This window comes from Rattus norvegicus, chromosome 1 (genome assembly GCF_036323735.1).
Source record: "Rattus norvegicus strain BN/NHsdMcwi chromosome 1, GRCr8, whole genome shotgun sequence".
In the NCBI taxonomy this organism is placed as follows: domain Eukaryota; kingdom Metazoa; phylum Chordata; class Mammalia; order Rodentia; family Muridae; genus Rattus; species Rattus norvegicus.
Window position 1 is genome coordinate 183,661,900 of NC_086019.1, and position 20,361 is coordinate 183,682,260.

General features: G+C 42.4%; 2 protein-coding genes across 37 annotated transcripts in view; one reads left to right on the forward strand and one right to left on the reverse strand.

The window, feature by feature from the left end:
- Positions 1–20,361, forward strand: part of Rexo5 (RNA exonuclease 5) — a 98,480-nt gene that overhangs the window by 61,946 nt on the left and 16,173 nt on the right. For 11 of the 31 annotated variants that reach the window (XM_039078635.2, XM_063263675.1, XM_063263677.1 and 8 more), the window contains 5 exons: positions 2,271–2,363; positions 2,885–3,101; positions 3,312–3,499; positions 8,156–8,232; positions 10,241–10,953. In XM_039078635.2, the coding sequence (XP_038934563.1) occupies positions 2,271–2,363; positions 2,885–3,101; positions 3,312–3,499; positions 8,156–8,232; positions 10,241–10,574 (909 nt within the window). In that variant the 3' untranslated portion in view covers positions 10,575–10,953. Of the gene's footprint in view, positions 1–2,270; positions 2,364–2,884; positions 3,102–3,311; positions 3,500–4,542; positions 4,662–8,155; positions 10,954–20,361 lie in introns of those variants that run through there. The other 20 variants (XR_010052978.1, XR_010052985.1, XR_010052980.1 and 17 more) reach the window with 8 other exon arrangements.
- The window catches only part of Dcun1d3 (defective in cullin neddylation 1 domain containing 3), a 42,639-nt gene continuing 34,742 nt past the window's right edge, over positions 12,465–20,361 (reverse strand). For 5 of the 6 annotated variants that reach the window (XM_039078621.2, XM_008759750.4, XM_063263634.1 and 2 more), the window contains exons 2-3: positions 19,118–19,654; positions 12,465–17,377 (exon numbers count right to left, since the gene is read on the reverse strand). In XM_039078621.2, coding sequence (XP_038934549.1) covers positions 16,894–17,377; positions 19,118–19,548 — 915 coding nt within the window. In that variant the 5' untranslated portion in view covers positions 19,549–19,654 and the 3' untranslated portion in view covers positions 12,465–16,893. The remainder of the gene's footprint in view (positions 17,378–19,117; positions 19,655–20,361) is intronic. The other variant, NM_001024886.1, reaches the window with a different exon arrangement.

Here is a 20,361-nt window from a genome sequence, read left to right on the forward strand (position 1 = left end):
TTATTTTGTGCATTTGGTGTTTTGACTATTATGTGACGGGAGGTGTTTCTTTTCTGGTCCAATCTATTTGGAGTTCTGTAGGCATCTTGTATGCCTATGGGTATCTCTTTTTTTAGGTTAGGGAAGTTTTCTTCTATGATTTTGTTGAAGATATTTACTGGTCCTTTGAGCTGGGAGTCTTCACTCTCTTCTATACCTATTATCCTTAGGTTTGATCTTCTCATTGAGTCCTGGATTTCCTGTATGTTTTGGACCAGTAGCTTTTTCCGCTTTACATTATCTTTGACAGTTGAGTCAATGATTTCTATGGAATCTTCTGCTCCTGAGATTCTCTCTTCCATCTCTTGAATTCTGTTGGTGAGGCTTGTATCTACAGCTCCTTGTCTCTTCTTTTGGTTTTCTATATCCAGGGTTGTTTCCATGTGTTCTTTCTTGATTGCTTCTATTTCCATTTTTAATTCCTTCAACTGTTTGATTGTGTTTTCCTGGAATTCTTTCAGGGATTTTTGCGACTCCTCTCTGTAGGCTTCTACTTGTTTATTAATGTTTTCCTGTGTTTCCCTAAGTGTGTTCATGTCTTTCTTGAAGTCCTCCAGCATCATGATCAAATATGATTTTGAAACTAGAACTTGCTTTTCTGGTGTGTTTGGATATTCCATGTTTGTTTTGGTGGGAGAATTGGGCTCCGATGATGGCATGTAGTCTTGGTTTCTGTTGCTTGGGTTCCTGCGCTTGCCTCTCGCCATCAGATTATCTCTAGTGTTACTTTGTTCTGCTATTTCTGACAGTGGCTAGACTGTCCTATAAGCCTGTGTGTCAGGAGTGCTGTAGACCTGTTTTCCTCTCTTTCAGTCAGTTATGGGGACAGAGTGTTCTGCTTTCGGGCGTGTAGTTTTTCCTCTCTACAGGTCTTCAGCTGTTCCTGTGGGCCTGTGTCTTGAGTTCACCAGGCAGCTTTCTTGCAGCAGACAAGTTGGTCTTACCTGTGGTCCCGAGGCTCAAGTTTGCTCGCGGGGTGCTGCCCAAGGGCTCTCTGCGGAGGCAGCAACCAGGAAGACCTGTGCCGCCCCTTCCGGGAGCTTCAGTGCACCAGGGTTCCAGATGGCCTTTGGTGTTTTCCTCTGGCGTCCGAGATGTATGTACAGAGAGCAGTCTCTTCTGGTTTCCCAGGCTTGTCTGCCTCTCTGAAGGTTCAGCTCTCCCTCCCACGGGATTTGGGTGCAGAGAACTGTTTATCCGGTCTGTTTCCCTCAGGTTCCGGTGGTGTCTCAGGCAGGGGTCCTGCCGCTCCTGGGCCCTCCCCCACGGGAGCCCAGAGGCCTTATACAGTTTCCTCTTGGGCCAGGGATGTGGGCAGGGGTGGGCAGTGTTGGTGGTCTCTTCCGCTCTGCAGCCTCAGGAGTGCCCACCTGATCAGGCAGTGAGGTCTCTTTCCCACAGGGTCTGGGAGCAGAGAGCTGCTGCGGGCCCGGGATCCACGGGCGTGGGACCTCCAGCAAACACAGGACGTGCCCGGTCCTAGATGAACTCTGCCTCTGTGTGTCCCGATCTCACCAGGCAGCTCTCTTGCAGCAGACAAGTTGGTCTTACCTGTGGTCCCGAGGCTCAAGTTTGCTCGCGGGGTGCTGCCCAAGGGCTCTCTGTGGCGGCAGCAACCAGGAATTCAGTAGTCTTATGTGTTAAAGCTTTTAATTTTGATGAAACTAGGTCGGTTTTTTTTTCTTTTTTGTTACTCACCATTGGTGTCATTTTCAAAATTTTGTCCAAAACAGTTTTTTCATAAAACTTCTGTAGGAGAACTTTTCTCCATGATGACATGTGGCTCGGATGGTTATAGGGATCTAGCTACTTTGAGTTATAAGACAGATAATTTGAAGATACAGCCTTGCCAGTGGAAGAATGGTTTCTCAAGTGGACTGGAAAGCTGTCTAGAAATCAAGTTAATCAGACATGTGGGACATACATGAATGTCCTTAGTGCTTTGTAATAAATGTAAAGAGCAAGTTAGACAGTAACGAATTTGTTGGTTTTCCTTGTACTACCATAACAATGAACTTTGATTTTTAAATGGAAAATGAAAGTTACTGTCTTAAACCAATTCTTGAACTTTGGTGATTTTACTTAAAGTTGACTGACAATCTAGAATCCAGCACCTGTCTGGCCCATCACATTAAAATCCATCCACTATAGTCCAGGGCCCTTTCTCAGCCCCTTTCTCTAGCAGTTTGAGTTGGAAAGTGACAATGGTAAAAACCTTGTTCTCTGTGCAGCCTTACTTCTCCATACAGTATGAACTCCTGGAAGCTGCTCAGCTGGCTATAGAGACCATGAATGGCACGATATTAGAAGGTTCCTGCATCAGGGTAAGGTGGCCAAAGCTGAAAACAGCCCCTTCATCTAGGCAAGGTTTACAGCAGCCTGTAAGTAGGGATATTCTGGAGATGCCCAGGCATGAGACAGTGTAACAAATGCCTTCAGTCAAGACTCAATGTCTTTAGTTCTAGAAAACTCAGTCTGGGATAGACTAGAGTCTGCACTGTATTCTTCATTAGTTGTCCTTATCCCCGGAAGGTCTGTTCTGAGTGGCTATTATGAGTTTGCCCATTCCTTTAGCTTTCAAGGAGATAAGACGGTAGGATTGTGAAATTCTTTTGGTACACGTAAACAAAATTTCATTGGAGGGAGGAGGCAGGGAACTGAAGAAAGATATATATGAAAATATGTATTTATATTTGTGTTTATCAATTACATCCACAAAAATCACTTCTGTGAAGCATTTATTGGCTCTCTTATAGATTAGGAAGCTGAAAAATTAACTTTTTGATGTACAGCATGACTGAGGGTTAGTTAAAGTGATGACTTTGTCCCATCTTTCCTTGGTTAGGTACACAGGCTTTTGACAGAACTTACCCTTGAGTGTGATACCCTTGTAAGAGAGCTAGAGCAAGATTCTGAGAACCAAGGTACTATATATGTGGCTGGAATCGGAGAAACCTTTAAAGAACACCTGTTGGAGCAGTCCAACCTCTTTCCCGACCTAGAAGCTGTGATCCTGCCTAAAGAGCTTAAAAGCAGAAAGCAAAAAAACTACTGTTTCTTGAGTAAGTCTTTAATTAACCATTAAATGCATCCTTGAAGGAAACTGGAGATGATAATAACATGATAACACAGAAGGAATTCATCAAACAAACTCTCCTAGAGTAGACCAGGGTAGAGCTTCTAATTCTGTCCTGTCTCTATGCCTTACTTGTCGATCTGCTTTCTTATCTGATTTCCTCAATAACAATTGTTGGCACTTTTCTTTCTTTTAGAGTTTAAAACTTTCAACAGTGCCCAGGTAGCCCTTGAAGTTCTCAAAGGCAAAGACTGGAAGTTGAAAGGCAGAAATGCCCTAACCTCCAGGCACCTTCAGGCATGGCTCAAGAACATACATCCCGAACCATCAATGCCTATGGGGCTTCGAATTGTACCTCCTCTCTTGGAGAGGCACATCTTCAGGGTGAGTGACTGTCCTGGGGCCAGCAGGTTAGGTAACTGCTTGGGTTTCTGGTTCTAGAACCTGGCCTTCTGTCTTTGGAGCACGGTTAGGAAAGGCTTGCTTGTTGGCACTATACTTCAGGATGTTTGTTTGTTGCCCTCCGCCCCATTTCGTGTCACTCTCCAGCCATTTACAGCCATATTCTCTCAGATCTCATATACTTTTGCCCTTTTAATAACCACTAAAACTCATTTTTATTCTTCAAAGTGGTTCTCTAAGGAACTTTGAGTGACCAAGGTGGGAGACTGGAGAGCTGGCTAAGTCTTTGGAAATCTAGTTCAGGGCTTCCCATAGTGTGGTCTGTATACAAGGTAAATTTTGACTGTCGTAGGTAGACTTTCTTTTTTTTGTTTTGTTTTGTTTTTTTTTCTTTTTCTTTTTTTTTTTTTTTTTTGGAGCTGGGGACCGAACCCAGGGCCTTGCGCTTGCTAGGCAAGTGCTCTACCACTGAGCTAAATCCCCAACCCCGTAGGTAGACTTTTATTGCTCTCTCCACTTCAGTAGTTTAGGACTGCCATTAAATTGTACAACCATGTCAGTTCTGAGATTAGGCAAGATTAAAAGCAGAAATTGACTCATTTTAAAGAAAATGTATTTATAAAGGAAGCATATGTAGAAGTGTAGAGATAGAAGGCTGCTTAAAGCTTGGGAAGCCTTGCTCTAGTATCATACTTCTCAGGTGAGAGACAGACATTAGGGCTGGTCAGGGACTCATCCCAAGTCACAGAGACATTTAAGGGCAAAGGCCAGGCAGGGAAGCCTCATCAGCTTACGACGGCTCGGCTCCCTAGCTTAGGGCCTTTGGAAGAGCACTCAAAAAAATCAACAGCAGCCGCCCTCTGCCACAGTGATCCTAAGCACTTGAGGTTTTTAGAGTGGGCTGCAGTTTCAGACAGATTTTTCCCAGAGCTTCCTGTGGTTTTAGAACCTGAGAAAATGCTGCAATTTTTCTAAAGGTGAACAGGAGGCTAAATGTTGGTACATGACTTTGGTTTTGGTCCTAGACTCTGAAAGCCAACCACCCAAAGATAGTAGCCTGGCGCTGGAGCCGGAGAATTGAAAAACTCTACCACAGCCTGAGCCCAGGCACCTTCTGCCTCATCCTACTACCAGGAACCAAGAAGTAAGATTTGATGTGTTGTCCTCATGATTCTGACCCTTGGAATTTAGCTGTTCCTAAGGAAAGACCTTTAGTTGAATGATGTCCAAGCACATAATGAGGATTTACATGGGTTCTTATCACAGTTCTCATAATCACACATTACATTCCTAAGCATACACGTATGCTTAAACTTATTGGTACTTCTAATACAGTGCATGGCCTTTCAGAGGCTTGGGTCCCCTGGTCTGAGAAGTAGGTAACTAATGTGACAACAGGACAAGGTTGTCCAGGCTTAACTGTTAGAAGTCCTGCCAACCTCACTGATTAGAAGTATGTTCTTGACTTCTCTGTTCTTTGCCTTATTGCTATCTCTGCTTTTGAAGCACAATTTTAAACGTTCTAATTTTAAGCCTAACATACTGAAACAGGCTGTGTGGTCTGGTTCTAGCTCCTATTACATATTTTTAACAAGTGGCCAAGTTAGCTGGGAAGATGGTGCACATTTGTAATCATAGCAGTTGAAAGATTGAAGCAAGATTATGAGTTCAAAGCCAGTCCTGGGATACATTGTAAAAACATGTCTGAAGACGAAATTCTCCTGTAAGGGATTTGCAGTAAATCGGTGATCCTTCAAAACATAAAGTATGATAAATACTTTAAAGAAAAATTAATGTTAAATCCTAAAACATAGAGTGCAGTTCTGAGATGAGTGTGTGTGTGCACACACACAGGCACACACAAGAGAAACAAAGAGAGCTTTTTGGAGTAGTAGGAAAATTATTGAACTGTTCTTTTTTTAAGTTTTTGTTGTTGTTGTTGTATTATACATTTATCTTTGGGGATTGCATACATCTACTCAGATCAACAGGCTCTTGCCCTTGAGCCATCTTGCCAGCTCAAACTGTGTTGCTTTAACATAAAAAGCCTGTTTTAGTAATGCATACCTATAATCTTAGCACCTGGGAGGTAGAGACGGGAGAATAAGGAATTGAAGGACAGCCTCAGCTACATAAGGACTGTGGGCCACAGTTAGTCCTATATCAAAGATTCTGATATTGTAGGAGATGCTGCGCTACAAATAGTAGTTTGAGTAATATCCCCTTAATTTGAGGGAGTTTTCTTGTCTGATCTTGAATTTCTGGTCTGTGTTATTAACCTGGAATTTCTGTCCTTCATCTGGGCCTATGATTTGTAAATTTGGTCTTTTTTTGTTTTTGAGACAGGTTCTCTCTACATAGCCCTGGCTGTTGGGATTAAAGATGTGTGCCATGGGGTTGAGGATTTAGCTCAGTGGTAGAGCGCTTGCCTAGCAAGCACGAGGCCCTGGGTTCGGTCCTCAGCTCCAAAAAAAAGATGTGTGCCACGACATCTGGCTAGATGTGGACTTCTCATAGCATCCCAAGGTTCTTTATTTAGTTTTGTTAATTTTTCATATGCTTTACATGTGTAGCCAAATTATTTTTGTGTATGTGCACGTACGTGGGGGGTGTGGGGTGGGGGGTGTTGGGGCAGATCCCCTGGAGCTAGTTATAGACAGTTGTAAGCTGCTTGATGTGGGTGCTGAGAACTGAGCTTGGGTCCGCTGCAAGAGTGGTGAGTGCTCATAACCAGTGAGCGTCTCTCCATCTAACTCCTCTCCTTTATCTTCAGGTCGTAGTTTCTCTTCTTGATCCATTCTGCTGGTAAGGCTTTCCTATGAGAGTTAAAATTAGGTTATTGAGTTTTTCAGTGTTGTTATTTCTACCTTTTACCAAATTTAGTTTTCAGATCTTGAACTGACTTGTCAATTCATTCAGCCATGTTTTCTTGGATTTATTCCAGTCCTCTTTAAGTTCATTGAGTTGTTTACTGTTGTTTTTCTGTAAAGTCTGAATTCTTTGATGGCATTTATGATTTTCTTTTAAATTGCATCCTAGGTAGTTTTTATCAGAGAACATTTTGTATAGGACTCATGGGTTTGGAGGGGGACATAATGTTTTAGCCTTTGATATTTATGTTTTGGCAATGTGATTTGGTCATGGAGACAGTTTTGTTTGGTATGTCTGATTCTAGGCCACCTCTGTTGATTGTAAGTTTTTGTTTTGGTTTTGTTGTCCAAGCTTGGTTGTCTTCCGATCAGGTATCAAGAGTTGGTAGTCAATCCTTCAGATACTAAATGTTGATTTTGGACTAGATGAACAGGGGTGACTCCAATTCAGTGGTAAGCAAGCAATGTAAATGGGATGTTGGTGAGCCAGGGTCTTAGGTATATAGAGTGTGTCACTAACAGTGGGCCTGAGACTTAGGATCAGGGCAGATAGGTAAGCGTTCAGGATACTCACCAGAGTTAGCCAGGACACAGGATAGCTAGGCAGTGAGGTTGAGATTGGTATAGGCAGGCAAGAGTCCTGTAGGCTCAGCAGACTGGGCCAGTACATAAGATGTGTAATCCAGTCCAAGCCCATAGGTTTGGTGTGGTGCAGGTGGGCAAGAATCCAGGAGACTGGCACATGGTGTTCTGTCAAACCCTTAATAAGCAAGTACTGTGCTACATACAAAGACTCTGGGTCAGAATTAAATTATTCAAATTCTTACTGAGCACAAACATTGCAGTAATGCCTCTGTTTAAGTAATTACCAAGGTCACACAACTATTAAGTGTTACTAGTCAGGCTTTGAACCATCATATCTGACTCCAGAAACATGCATAAAAAAAGGCTAATACTACACAGCAAGTTAATTCTTTGCTCATTTTCTGCCTGCCTTGTATCAAAAAGCTCCATTAGCTCTCTTAAACCAGTGTCATGAGTATTCATAAAGAGGTGGCAGTGAACTAACAGGTATCAAATGACTCCTCAGTTTTAAACACTGTTGCAATGACAAGCATTGTCAAAGAAGTAATAGAAAGATTTTCAGATTAGTACTAACAAAGCCTTTTATGTAAAATAGACTAACACTAGTTTCTAGGGACTCTGAGGACAGATTTTCATTACTGAAACCTGGCTGTTACTTGCTACTGTATGATTTAAACAAGTTACATCTGTGCCTTCCCTTGGACGATGGATTGAATACTTGTATCATTGGGCTGCTTTTAAGTATTAAAAAGACAAGTGTTTAAAACCATCTGTACTTGATTTGAAAGAAGTGCCCAGTGGATGCAGATTACCATGCTGCTTGAAACTTGGTGACATAGTAACTTAAACATTTTAGTTTTATATTTAAAAAACTGGCTTATCTGAAATGTGCCATTGATCTCTTAAGCAGGAGAGCTAGGATGTGAAATCAGGCTTCTTTACTGTGCTTTCCAGAAGCTGCCTCTCGGTGTGTGGCACAAGCCTACTTAGAAACTTACTTCCTCAGCCAGGGAGATGGGGGCACTTGGGAGGCAGAAGCAGGTGGATCCCTGAGTATGAGGCCAGCTTGCTCTACAGAGGAAATTGACTGTGTAGTCAAGACTACACACACGCAGAAAACCTGACTTGGAAAAGGCAAGAAAACAAGCAAAACCCCACATGTCTTTGTTTTTATTTATTGCAGCACCTTTGGATCCCACCCTGGCCTAGGACTGATGAAAATAAAAGAGGAAGAGGGAGGCGACACCCTGCTGTGAGAGTGTGAGTCTCCCCACACTTTCCTAGTGCTGGTGCATATGCTCTAGGCTACAGCCCTTTCAAGATGATGACCGAAAGCCTCTCCCTCCTGCAGACAGCTTTGCTGAAACATTGGGATACCCACTAAAGTATACTGACATGTTCCAAAGCCCAATAAATGCCTAAAACTCAAATCATTTCCTTCCCTTAGACATGGGAAGGGGGATGAATATTTTGTGTTTGAGTTTATTTACACAGGGACTGATTGGTTCTTGTAGCACTACCATTATATGACATATACTGAGACCAAGAGAAGAAAACCCAGCCAGTTTCTATAAGTAACTGGCTAAACTGTTGATTCCTTGGCATCTGTTATAAAATTAAAAAGAGAGGGCTGGGGGGAAAAGGCTGAACAAAACATTTGGCAAGAGCAGATAGTGGAAGACTCTTAGCTTTGTAGTCAAAAAGCACTTTCAACCCCATGTTTGGGATTCCCTCCTTCTTGGGATACAGCTGCAACATCATTCTTCACCAGCAGGTGTCCCCATCGGACTAGGGCACCACTTGGAAACTGGAAACTTGAAACTCAGAAAAATAGTGTTAAGTTTAAAGGTGACTCTCACAGGTAGCCTGTGTTGGAAAGATGGGACATGGGTCCACGGTTCCTAATCTTGTAGATATTAACTGATCCAGATAAAGTAAATTCATCAGTTAGTCACACCAAAAACCTTTGCTGTGTATACACAGATCCTATAATTCACTTGAAGTGAGAGTAATAAGATGCTTATTAAGAAAGGACATAGTAGATGCCAAAGGGTTATTACAAATCCTGTTTTAAAGAAGTTGCTCAACTTAAGTTGAATACTTGGTTCACAGAGATGCTAGTATCTCATAAGATTATTACTTGGCTTTTTGAGACAGGGTCTCACTTTATGTAGCTGACCTGGTTGTCCTGGAACACTGTAGACTATGCTAGCCTCAGCTCAAGAGATCCCCATCTCAACTTAAGGGATCAAAAGCATTTGCCACCTCACTGGGCTCTCAGAATTTACCCTGGAGATAAATGAAGTTGTTCATAGTTGTGCATGTGTATGAGTATATAGAATTGTTCTATAGGTTTGATTCCTGATGTGTAGGGGAAATATACAAAACTATGCATGATTGGAACCCAGCCTAGAATGCTATGTGCCAGGATGTTAACAGTATTCTCTCTGATTAGTATGATTGGTAAATCATGTTTACAAAAAGCTTTGATGTAAAGCTTTGTTTTGAGAGCTAAAAACAAGCAAAAGAACCCATGCAGGCTTGGTGGTGCATGCACTCTGGAGGCAGAGGCAAGGGAATCGGAGTCTGAAAGCCAGGCCACCAAAGCTACATAGTGAGGCCCTAGTTTTGTTTTTTAAAGTTCAGCATTGTTACTTATAGTTAGGAAAGAAAAAAAATAGTTCTGAAACTTTAAAGTTGGACACTTAAGCAGTGTTTAATCCTTAAATATAGCCTCTGTAAGTTGGACCGTTAAGTGGAACCAAGCACTAATGTTTGATGTGAAATTGACAGTTTCCTGGAGTCCCTCCACAGGATGAAACTTGTCTTGTGCTAACTTGAGTTTCTTTTCCAGCTGAGGTGTAATTGTTATCTATTCCTTGAGGCTCCTGTCCTGTAAGACAGTGCCCCTCCTGGACACAGCAGGCCTGGGTTAGCTCTGGTGCTGTTTGGGCCATTCTGAGTTCATTTCCATAGCTGTATAAGATGAGGAAATATCTACTTTTAATAAGTATGAGACCTCAAAGTTCCATTTGTGGAACATGTCAAGAATAGCAGTAAAATGGGAACTATTTTCCTATGAGACCCTGCTTAAAATGGGAGACCAGAACCTACTTCATGGTTGTTAGGAAATTAAATTAGCAAAAGTCCAGTATAAGTGCACAGTAAGTGGCAAACATTAGGGGATTTTGAAAACTCTTCCAAGAAGCCATTAAGGCACTCTGAACCTCCTCTAACTGCCAAGACTCAGCAAGGCTCTCTCCTTCAGAACAGATGAAGTTTCCCCTGGGCCCCAACTGCAGACTGAAGAAATGGACCTGGCCCACAAGCCTCGGAGAATTCTGCACACTGTGTCCTTCCAGCTGATGCTCCCACCTTTTGGAAACCAAAGCTGCCAACTTGGCCTCTTGCAAAACACACATTCCATTCATACGTGCGTTTGTACATTGTTCCTCCCACACCCTTCTAGGCAGCCAATGCTGAGCTGCCAAGACAGCTGCCCAAGGAGCAGTCTTAGGGAAAAGGCAGCTCAAGAGGATTTTACAGAACTCAGTTTGGGTTTCGAATTCCTGTCCCTATACTGGGATTGTTCAGAATACTAAGCTACATTTGTTTTTATTGCCTTGACCCTCTGAAAAGGACTTCTTATAAAATAAATAGCAAAGTCAGTATTAAGTTTGGAAAATAAAAAGACACATCTAACTACCCAGAATCAATGACTGCCAATATTTTACAAGCTTAGGTTTTTCTGTCATTATTCAGATTTTTCAAATAACTGCATGGTATAACTGTTAAAAATAGTCTAAAACACTATTTTGTTGATGCTGAAGCTACAGATATTGTCCTTGCAGTTTCTAAAAGAAGATACTGTATTAATGCATATTAATGGTTCTTTTTAATTATAGAAAGATGTTTGTTTGCCAGCATTGTCTTAAATCTTTGCCACTGTCATGCATTAAAGAACAATTTTCATATGTTCAACTACTGTGTTCTGGAGTACCATTTAGATTGCCACCCAACTTTTCAGAAGCTTCTTGGCCATATTTTCTTCAATGGATGGTATATATCTGTTGCCCATTCTGTTGTGAAGCAACTGCTTTTCCATATTGACTTTAAGAGCTTCTTATGGAACAAATATGGTGCCCCTTTTGTCAGTGCTTCTAGGCTGGGGGGTGGTGGCAGCACATGCTTTTAATTCTGGCATTCAAAGGCAGAGGCAGTCAGATCTGAGTTTGAGGCCAGCTTAAGTCTACATACAGAGTGAGTTCCAGGATAGCCAGGGCTACACGGAGAAACCCTGTCTTGAAAAACAAAAATGTGCTTCATGTTTGCTTCTTAAGGCATGAAAACCTTGTAATTTAAAGTCCTGGTTGATTCAGGGATCAATGTAAGTGCACACTGGCCAGTCATATTTTTAATGATTTGACCTTTATTCTTCCTGACACTACCTTGACATATAGCAGCTTCCTCTCATATATAGATAAATATATCCAATTATCTCCATTATTTCTTTTATAATTTGGGTCAAAACCCAGGCCTAGAGGGATAAATTCCAGAGCCAACTTAGCCATCTGCTTTGAGGAGTCTATAGAAGACACCAGAATTGAAGTGACTCTTCTCTATACCCATGGACTACATTTTAGCATACTTTCTTGGTAGAAGTCCATTCCATATGCAATTAAGCTTCTCTGGTAACTGTATAAAAGTTATTTGCCAATATTTTAGTTGAAAGTAGGATTTCATCATCTTGTAACCCATTTACCACTCTGTTAATGTCCAGTTGGCTGTCTTCCTTTCCACTCTACTATTCTCCAATCTGCAAGGCCCTATCTGTGCTTAAGGGACAAAGCACAGAAGAAACAAGCCCAGAAGTCAGTGAGAGGATTATGGAACAAGGATAAACTACAAGTTTTCTAGGGAGTATAGTCAAGCTTAGAACCCTTTCCCAACTGAAAAGGCTTATCTAATCCCCACTCCACTAAGTGATGAAAGATCAAATATCATCCCACACACAACTGTGCCCCCAACTATCACACAATGTACTTAACATCTTTTTGATGAACTTTAAGGAGGCTTATAGTTCAGCACTATGAGGTATCATGGGTGTTTCACAGGCTTTTTCTTAAATCCTAATACCAATGGAGATGCCTTTATTTTGCAGATGAGTAAAAAAAAAAAAAAATAGTCATTGCAAGCCTGATTAGACCTAGGGACCATCCATACATTTAACAAAGAGATCAAAACTGTCATCTCATTTCTCATGGGAACTGCATTACTTAAGGTAATTAAGATGATTCCAGTAATGGGCATATAAGCAAACATTCATGTGCATGGAGGTCATCATGTGTTTGGAGCAAGACTCCTATCTTACAAGGGTCATTTTCCCAAGTTGTTATATAGCATAGCATCACAATGGTAAAGGTTCCCAATGGGTTGATAAACTACTTCAGAATAAATTCACTGTTTTTTGTTTTCTGCAGAAATATCAATAGTTAGGTAAACAAATTTATTGAATCCAACAGCAGATAACCTTCAAATTTAAAAAAAAAAGAAAAATACTGTAGACATCAAAGACAAAAATGTGTATATCAAGGTAATATTCAGGGGGCTATTTGAAGAGTGCAACAGTGCAGAGAATACAAAAGTATTAACTTTTGTCAAGTTTGTACAACCTCAAGAAACGTACACTGGTCACAAACCAAGAAGGATCCACAAAGGTGCAGGGTCACATGAGCAGTGGACTCATCACCTCATTGGCTTAAGACAGGATATATGCAAGACCAATTCAACCAAGCCCTGTTTGCCTATTGCTTCAAATTCCCTCTTTAAAATCTCGAACATATTCAGTGCAGCAGGGAAGAACAGTTAATCAGATTCTGAGGACTGGACGGGGAATTAGTATTAGAGAAAAGATAGTTCTTCTGTAGCAAATATATTTGTGCTGAGAGAAAAACAGCAGCTGCTGAATGGCTTCTTTTGGCAATGCTCAGGGTATGTGATAGAAGTAGGTATCTATGAGAGCAGGCTGGGTTCCCAAGAGAAACAGAATATGATGCCCCAACACCCGAATCAGAACTTCAGCTAGTCAAACCACCTCAGCATCTGTGCCCAATGCTCAAGCATCCTTCTTTGAAAAAAAAAAAAGGGGGGGGGGGGAGGTCCTGATGAGCATCCCCAGCATGTAGTCCTAGGCCAGGTCAAACTGTTATGGGCTACAACTACAGCTTACCAAAAAAATAAACTCAGAATAGGAGTGTGGCAAGAACCATGACGTAGAAGAAAAGATCAATGTCACATGACCTTAAATAATCCTAATCAACATCTTTTGATAATTTTGTTCTTTCACATATTTAAGCTAAATACTGCTTTAGTCCCCCAAGTAGACCTTTGTCAGTTATAGATGTTCAGGTCATCACTAGCCATCCTGACACACACAGGAGATTAAGAAATCTAAAGAAGGTGGCAGGGGAGAGACAAAAACCGTTTAACAGTAGTTTGCTTTCCATTCCATACATAACTGTATAACTAGGTCTACCTGCTGCACTGAAGACTCCACTTGAACTACAGCAAACTATACATTTCAATACACACATCTTTTGCTGTTAGTCTTTTGAGCAAGTCTTTATCTTAGCAACTTCCCACCAATGTATAGTCTAATTACATAATTTATAGGGTCCCATAACCTGATCTAGCCTAGAGACCAGACCCTAGGTGACAGTACTGTTTCAAGCTAATTCTGTGTGAGGCTTAATTCTTCACTGTATCCATCCATCTAACATGAACAGTACTGCTTTGCACATTTTCTACTATCTTTCCCTTGGCCCAAAGCTTTGGCTGAAATTTGGAATTTCAGCCAGCTCTGGAGACTTCTTTATAAGATGGGTACATACAGACTTCTGGACCCAACATACATGTTGGCACATCTGCCAGTGAAGAGAGAGTTGCTGAGGCAACCCCCAGAAGTACAGCAAAGTGTCATTAAGAATGATACATTCAAGTATGGCAAGGAAGACTAGGGGAAAGAATTCAGTAAAGTAACTTTTTATCTCATACCAGCTTGCTAATAAGTTACTAAAGAAATACCATAGAAACTCAAAAAGTCACTTGCCCAAAGTAAGCAATTTTCAACATATTCTGTGTAGTAATGCTTAAACATTGCAGAATTTCAAAATGGCACCCACATATCGCACCTCCCCACATCACCCATCACCCAAGTCACAAAGCTAGCTTACCTGAGGGGCAATTTGGCTCCCAGCCACTGCTCATCCACCCAGTTCTCAGCAAGCCTGTCTGAGGCTGAGTGAACAGAGGCTTTTCTGTATCCCAGAAGTGTTAACTACAAACTGTACACCTCACTGAGAGTCTCTCAGTAAAACAAAACTACTGCACAGAGAACCCAGAGTCCCTCCCTGACTGTTCCTTTCTCTGCTTTCTCAGCAACAGATGATTAAAAATATAATCACAATTTCTAAATGGCTGGGGGTTGGGGTGCAGGCATTGGGGTTGGAGAAACTGGGCAGTTAAAAAAAAATCTACCCAGTTGGGAAGGAATCTAGTTCCTTGAGTCCATGGGGCCCTTGGCAGACTCCCTCTCTTGGCACTTCCCCGCCATACACCCACCCTTTCTTATCTGGGACAGAAAGTCTTACTTACCTAACTCCGCTTTTTCCCTCATTGGACTTCTTCTAATCCTGAATTAGGAACAACTAACTGGTTTGGTGAGCTTTTATCCAAAGGTATGTAGCTGTGCCCTCAGAAACTGCTGGGCTCCTAGATTCTAACTCAAGGATGTCTCTTATTTCAGCTAGAAGAAAGGGGTACATCTGGCCCAATAGCCACTTGTGCCTTCCAGCACTATCTTAAGTCTGTGGCTGATTTTCATCATCTCATCCCTCAAGAAAGGACAATTGTGAGGCTTACAAAAATGTTCCCTGTGTCAATACCAACTTCAGGAAATATGACTGTCATCTCCTAAAATAATCATCTTTATAGAGATAAGTGCCCAGAGCTATAAGACTCATGAAGAACTCAAAGCATGCAATTCTTACCCAGGTTGAGAAACATACCCAGGATTTGGGGCAGACTAATCAAGGAAGAAAATTCCAAATATTTAATAGACACTTTTTCATTGTATCAAGAGTATAAATATTTTTGTAGCTTTTATTTATTAAAAGATTCCCTTTTAAATCTGTTCCGAAATGTTGGAAGCTGAACTGTACAAGCTCCTGCCACCCACCTTCCAGTACATTTTTGAGGATATTTTTAAGGGGAAATTATCAAGATGGTCCTCTAATGGAACAGGCAGGAGATAGTCAGCTCTTCAGGCCCCAGGGGCAGCTTGACCAAAGCTGGTCTTGTAGAGTGAGCATGGGGTCTAGAGAACTGGTTCCTCCTTCCTGCGAGCAAATTCATTCATGTTCTTTTTAGTGAAAAAAATCTAAATTAATATACAACAGCCTCCATTTATGATGCTCCCTGGCATCTTCTTAAACTACAGATTGAAGGCAGCTCCCTCTTTCATGGCCAGTTTTAGCAGACAAACGCAGGGATATAGATACATATATGTGTATATATATATTTTATAAGGTAAAATATATACATATCTTATATATGTATATATACATGTCTGGGAGTAGGGAAAGAGCAGAGGGCCGTGTAAACCTAAACAGCCATCACGTCACCCCAGGTGAGCCTGACACTAACAAAAGACAATAAATAACTCCTGGGGTTAAGTGACAACATGGGCGCAGCAAAGAGGGAGAGGGCACACATTTAATGATTCAATACACGTGGATAATTTGTTTGGCAGAGTTCAGGCCAGCCTCAGGCTTCTGCACTTGCCAGACAAGTAAGCTAGTGATACTCAACAAAAACTAAAGAAAAGCAGTCTGGAGCAGAGCCCCATGCCACAGCTTTCTGTCCGGTCAGCTGGCAGGCAGGCAGGCAGGCACACTTTTCTCACCACCCACAACAACGGAAACTTTGGCTCCAAGGCAAATGAAAAGGGGGAAAAAGAAGTATTTCCACTTATGACATGAAAATACAAAAACATCAAAGAAAATATCAAAGAAGTCTACTTCCAGCAAAACTGAGGTAGCACTGCTTTCTCTGCATTCAATGCTTAAGTGGTTTTCAGTACAATGTGTTCGAACAAAACAAAACTGCTCACTTGACTGACAGGTACAGCATGTTGATGGATAAGTTAAACATGAAATGCAATATAGGTTAGAGAAGGAATGAGCAGGAAGTGAGGGAGATAGGGCTTTGGATAAATTAGCGTAAAGGGATGGGGTGGGGTGTCAAGACTGCAAATGCTCCTGACGGGCCTTGGCCTTGGCTCTCCAAGAGCTCCAAACTGTCTGGAAATTAATGCAATGTGGCTAACAGTTAACACTGCTATATTCATATCTGTGTAAATCTTTTAAAATAATTATTACAACCTAAATTCAACCATGTAAACAGCACTACACACAGTACAGACCTGCCCTGAAAAATAATATGCAAAACTGAGATCTGGCACTGTATCATTTTGTAATGTTAATTCAACCTAACAGTCCCACTCCCCAACCCGGGTCTACACCCTCCCCCACAAAAACAAAACAAATCTAATAAAGTTGTGCAAGAAATGGCAGGCTTATTCTATCTGAAGGCTTCAAAAAAAGGTACACAACATGTAGCCAGGTTCAAATATTTTGGGGGGATTTCCCACCCCCAAAAAGAAATAACCAAAATAACCCAAAAAAAAAAATGAAGAAAGTGCCTAAAACATGATACAGCATTTTAGAGCCCTTTCAAATACAAGGCAGAGAAAGGTGAAAGTAGAAAATATCCGGATCTTCGGTAATTTCCAGAAAGGTCCAATTCCTCACTTGGCTGCAGGGCAGCAGGCAGATCCTCAGTGCTGCTCCTGGAACAGAGCAGCTAAGTCTGCTCTTCTGGACACAAGCCCTCGGGCCCTGAGCTGAGTGCACCTCTCCCTTCCACTTCTCTTTTCCTTCTCTCCATTTCCCACTCCACAAAGGTATCAAAGAGACTCGGCCAGGCCTCATCTTCACTGTAGTTGCTGAGGTCGGGGCCAATCACCTGAGTGAAGTTAAGAAACATGTTCCAAGTGTCCCGGGAGATGCCCTTGATTCCCGAAGGGTTCTCTGTTAGGAAATTTAGCCACTGGTCCAATACTGGAGGATTGTTCTGTGTAAATACTAATTTCCACAGGGCAATGGCTATTTCACGATGCAGTGACCGCTGCCCTTCTTCAGAGTCCAGGCCAAACTGAAATGTAAACCGGTAGAGATCCTTGAATTTATCTTCTTGTTTGGCTTCTGTTAAGAGGCTAGGGAAACGTGCACAGATCCCATCAATGCTGTCTGCACTTATTGCTTTACAGCCGTCAAAAAACTCCTTCCTGCAACAGGTAGGAGAAGGCATGATTAATAAGTAAGAGTGGTGCAGTGTATGAGGAGGCAAGGATATACGCGCAGCTAACACCCAGCCCAGCCCCAGCTCTCGGAAGGCAAAAACAGTACCTCTTCTAGGCCAGCCTGGTCTACTAAGGCCAGCTAAGGCTGTGCAGTCGCAGTCAGACCTGGCCTCCAAAGTAGATGGGTGGGTGGATAGATCGAGCCGAGTTTAGTTCCCACAACGTACATGGCAACTTCAAATCCAGTTCCAGGGGATATAACACACCTTTCTGGCCTCTGAAGATACCAGGCATGCACCTCAGAGATATGCAATGAGGCAAGACCCTCATACATATAAAATAAAATGGAAAACAACAAATGTGCCTTTGGGGGCATGGCAAGAAGGCTCAGCAGGTAAATGTACTTGCCACCAAGAATGATAACCTGATTTTGATCCCAAGAACCTACATGGTAAAGAAAACCAACTCCCTCAAGTTATCCCTGGTCCCTTCACATTTAAAGCATGGCACATGTGCACATGCATGTACACATACATAGGGCCGAAACTATGTAGTTAAAATTTCTTTTAACTACTTTTGTTTTTGTTTTATGAGATAGGATCTCACTATGTAACCCATACTAGCCTTGAATTCTCTTCCTTGTGCCTCAGCTTCCTGGGGGCTGGGATTACAGACAGGTACCACCACACCCAGCTGCATATGTACTTTTTAACTGTATACAGCACTAACAGGGTTTCACACTGATTATCTCAGGGACTGTAGTGGTGAGGCATTCAATTTATTGAAAAGGTCATATAAATTAGCTGTGTTTTAAAGTTCCTTCTGACAGGTCAGGTATGGTGGCTCACACCTTTAATCCGAGCCCTCAAGAAGCAGGCAGAACCTGGAGTTTGAGGCCTGCTTGCTCTACATATCCAGTTTCAGGCCACTATAGTTCTTCTTCATAACCCTGCACTCTTTAAACCATGGTCTGCCATGACCCTGCCATATCCTTGTATACAAACAACCCCAATATGGATATATAACTGTGACAAATTGTACAACTGCTACTTGATATTTGGGGCCAGCTGTCCTTGCTGCACACAGGCCTGGCTTAAAGGAACAAGCTGAGAACTCCAAAAGCAGTAGAGGTATATTCCCAGTGACAGTCTATGGACACCTAAGTGCCTGGCAGACTACAGATAAATGACTAAACTGACATGTGAAGGAATAAAAGACAAGTTCTGAGCAGCTAGTTGTCAGGAGGGCTGAGCAGCAGTTAACAGAAGTGTTCACACTGCTTAGTCCTTATTTAATTTTAGGTAGAGGGTCGGTGCCCAGTAACTTGGATTGCCTCTTGGTGCTTTTGTGAATTCAAATGTGATCTATCAATCAGGCAACACTTTATTCTGTGAGGAAAACACAGAACAGCACATATTAGACAAGGAAGCTTTGCAGAGATACAAATCCCTGAGTCTTACCTACCTGGAGAGATATACTCAGTAGTTCTGCTACGAGTTTTGGACACAGGATAGAAAAATTAATTCCTTAGGAGAATCTAGGAAGTTCTCTGGACTAGAACTACAACTCGATACTTAAGCTTAGAGAAAATGGCCAGGAAGGGGATGGGGACCACTTGCCCCAAACCTGTGAAGCCATTCCAATTCTGTCCTAGTGGGCACCACTACCCAATGTCATGTTTTCCTCCTCTGGTCCCTTCCTGACATGAAAGCATCTGTAACCAACCTGGTGAATTTGCACATGGTAGCAGCCTGGAACTTCCAGGCCAAGAGCAGCACTCGAAACTCCGTAGGATCAACACATAGGTCATTGCAAAAGCGCTCCATGCCTTCCTCCAAAATTGCATCCTCCCGCTCATCCTTATAGCGCCTGAACAGTTCTTCCAACCTCTGCAAGGAAGACTCCTCAGCATTGGTCTTGGACTCCCTCCCTGCATCTCCAGAAGAAGTTGGCAGCTGGCAGGCCTCGGTGGCAGCCTCTGCTTTCTTGGTCCCATTGACAAGAATATCCCCAGCTGGTTTGCCACAAGGTGGCACCTGTTCCTCACGGTGGCTAGCCCCCCGCCTGCTGTGTGACTTGCTGCTGGGGTCCCGGTCTCCATTCTTGCTGCCCAAGGTTGATGAAGGATTCTTGCATTTGGTGACACACTGGCCCATGGTGATTGTAGCCTGGCCTTCTAGAGTGGCCCACTCTGGATCAGATCCCTTCGCTGCCACTGGTCCATGTACTTCAACATGCCATCAGTTAGAGGAGCCAGCCAACCTGGAAGGAAATTACAAAGTAGTTACCTTTCTGGGCAGAGGAGTGGTGTACAGACACTAAATCCCAGAACTGCCCACCAGTGACCACTCTATTTCACTGAGCTAACAATGAGCCAAGGGAGAGAACCCCACCCCAGCTCACTGTTTGTTACCTTTCCTGTAAGCTCTGTGGGATGCTTACCCTTGGATATGGGGGGGGGGGGGGGTAACAGAGAACCAGCATGGGAAATTCCTAAAATCCTTAAGGCAGCATAAGTTTTAAAAGGCTGATTCATTTGCAGAACACATCAAAGACTACAGTTCTAACAGAATATTCCAGAGGAAATCTGTCTTGTCAAGTTTTGCCTTCACATAAGAGTTATCTGGACCTGAGTTAAGCCACAAGTTCATCATCTGGTTCTATACCTAATACCTACAAACTCAGATTTCAACAAAGATTGCTACAGTCTTTTCCTCTCAGCACAACACAAGCAACACCTTGGAGGATAAATTACCTTGGCCTGGTAGCCATGGCAACTAATTGAGCAGAACAATACAGAGGTAGCTAAATCTATGATAATGGTAATGGATGGAGCTGGTGACACTCCTTAGTAGGAATCAAGGAGAGTTAAAGGAGCCACACCTCACCACAACCATTCTTCCTCCCTCCCTGCCCTCTTGCAGATGCTATAGTACATAAGGAAAATTAACTGAAAGCAGGATTTCATG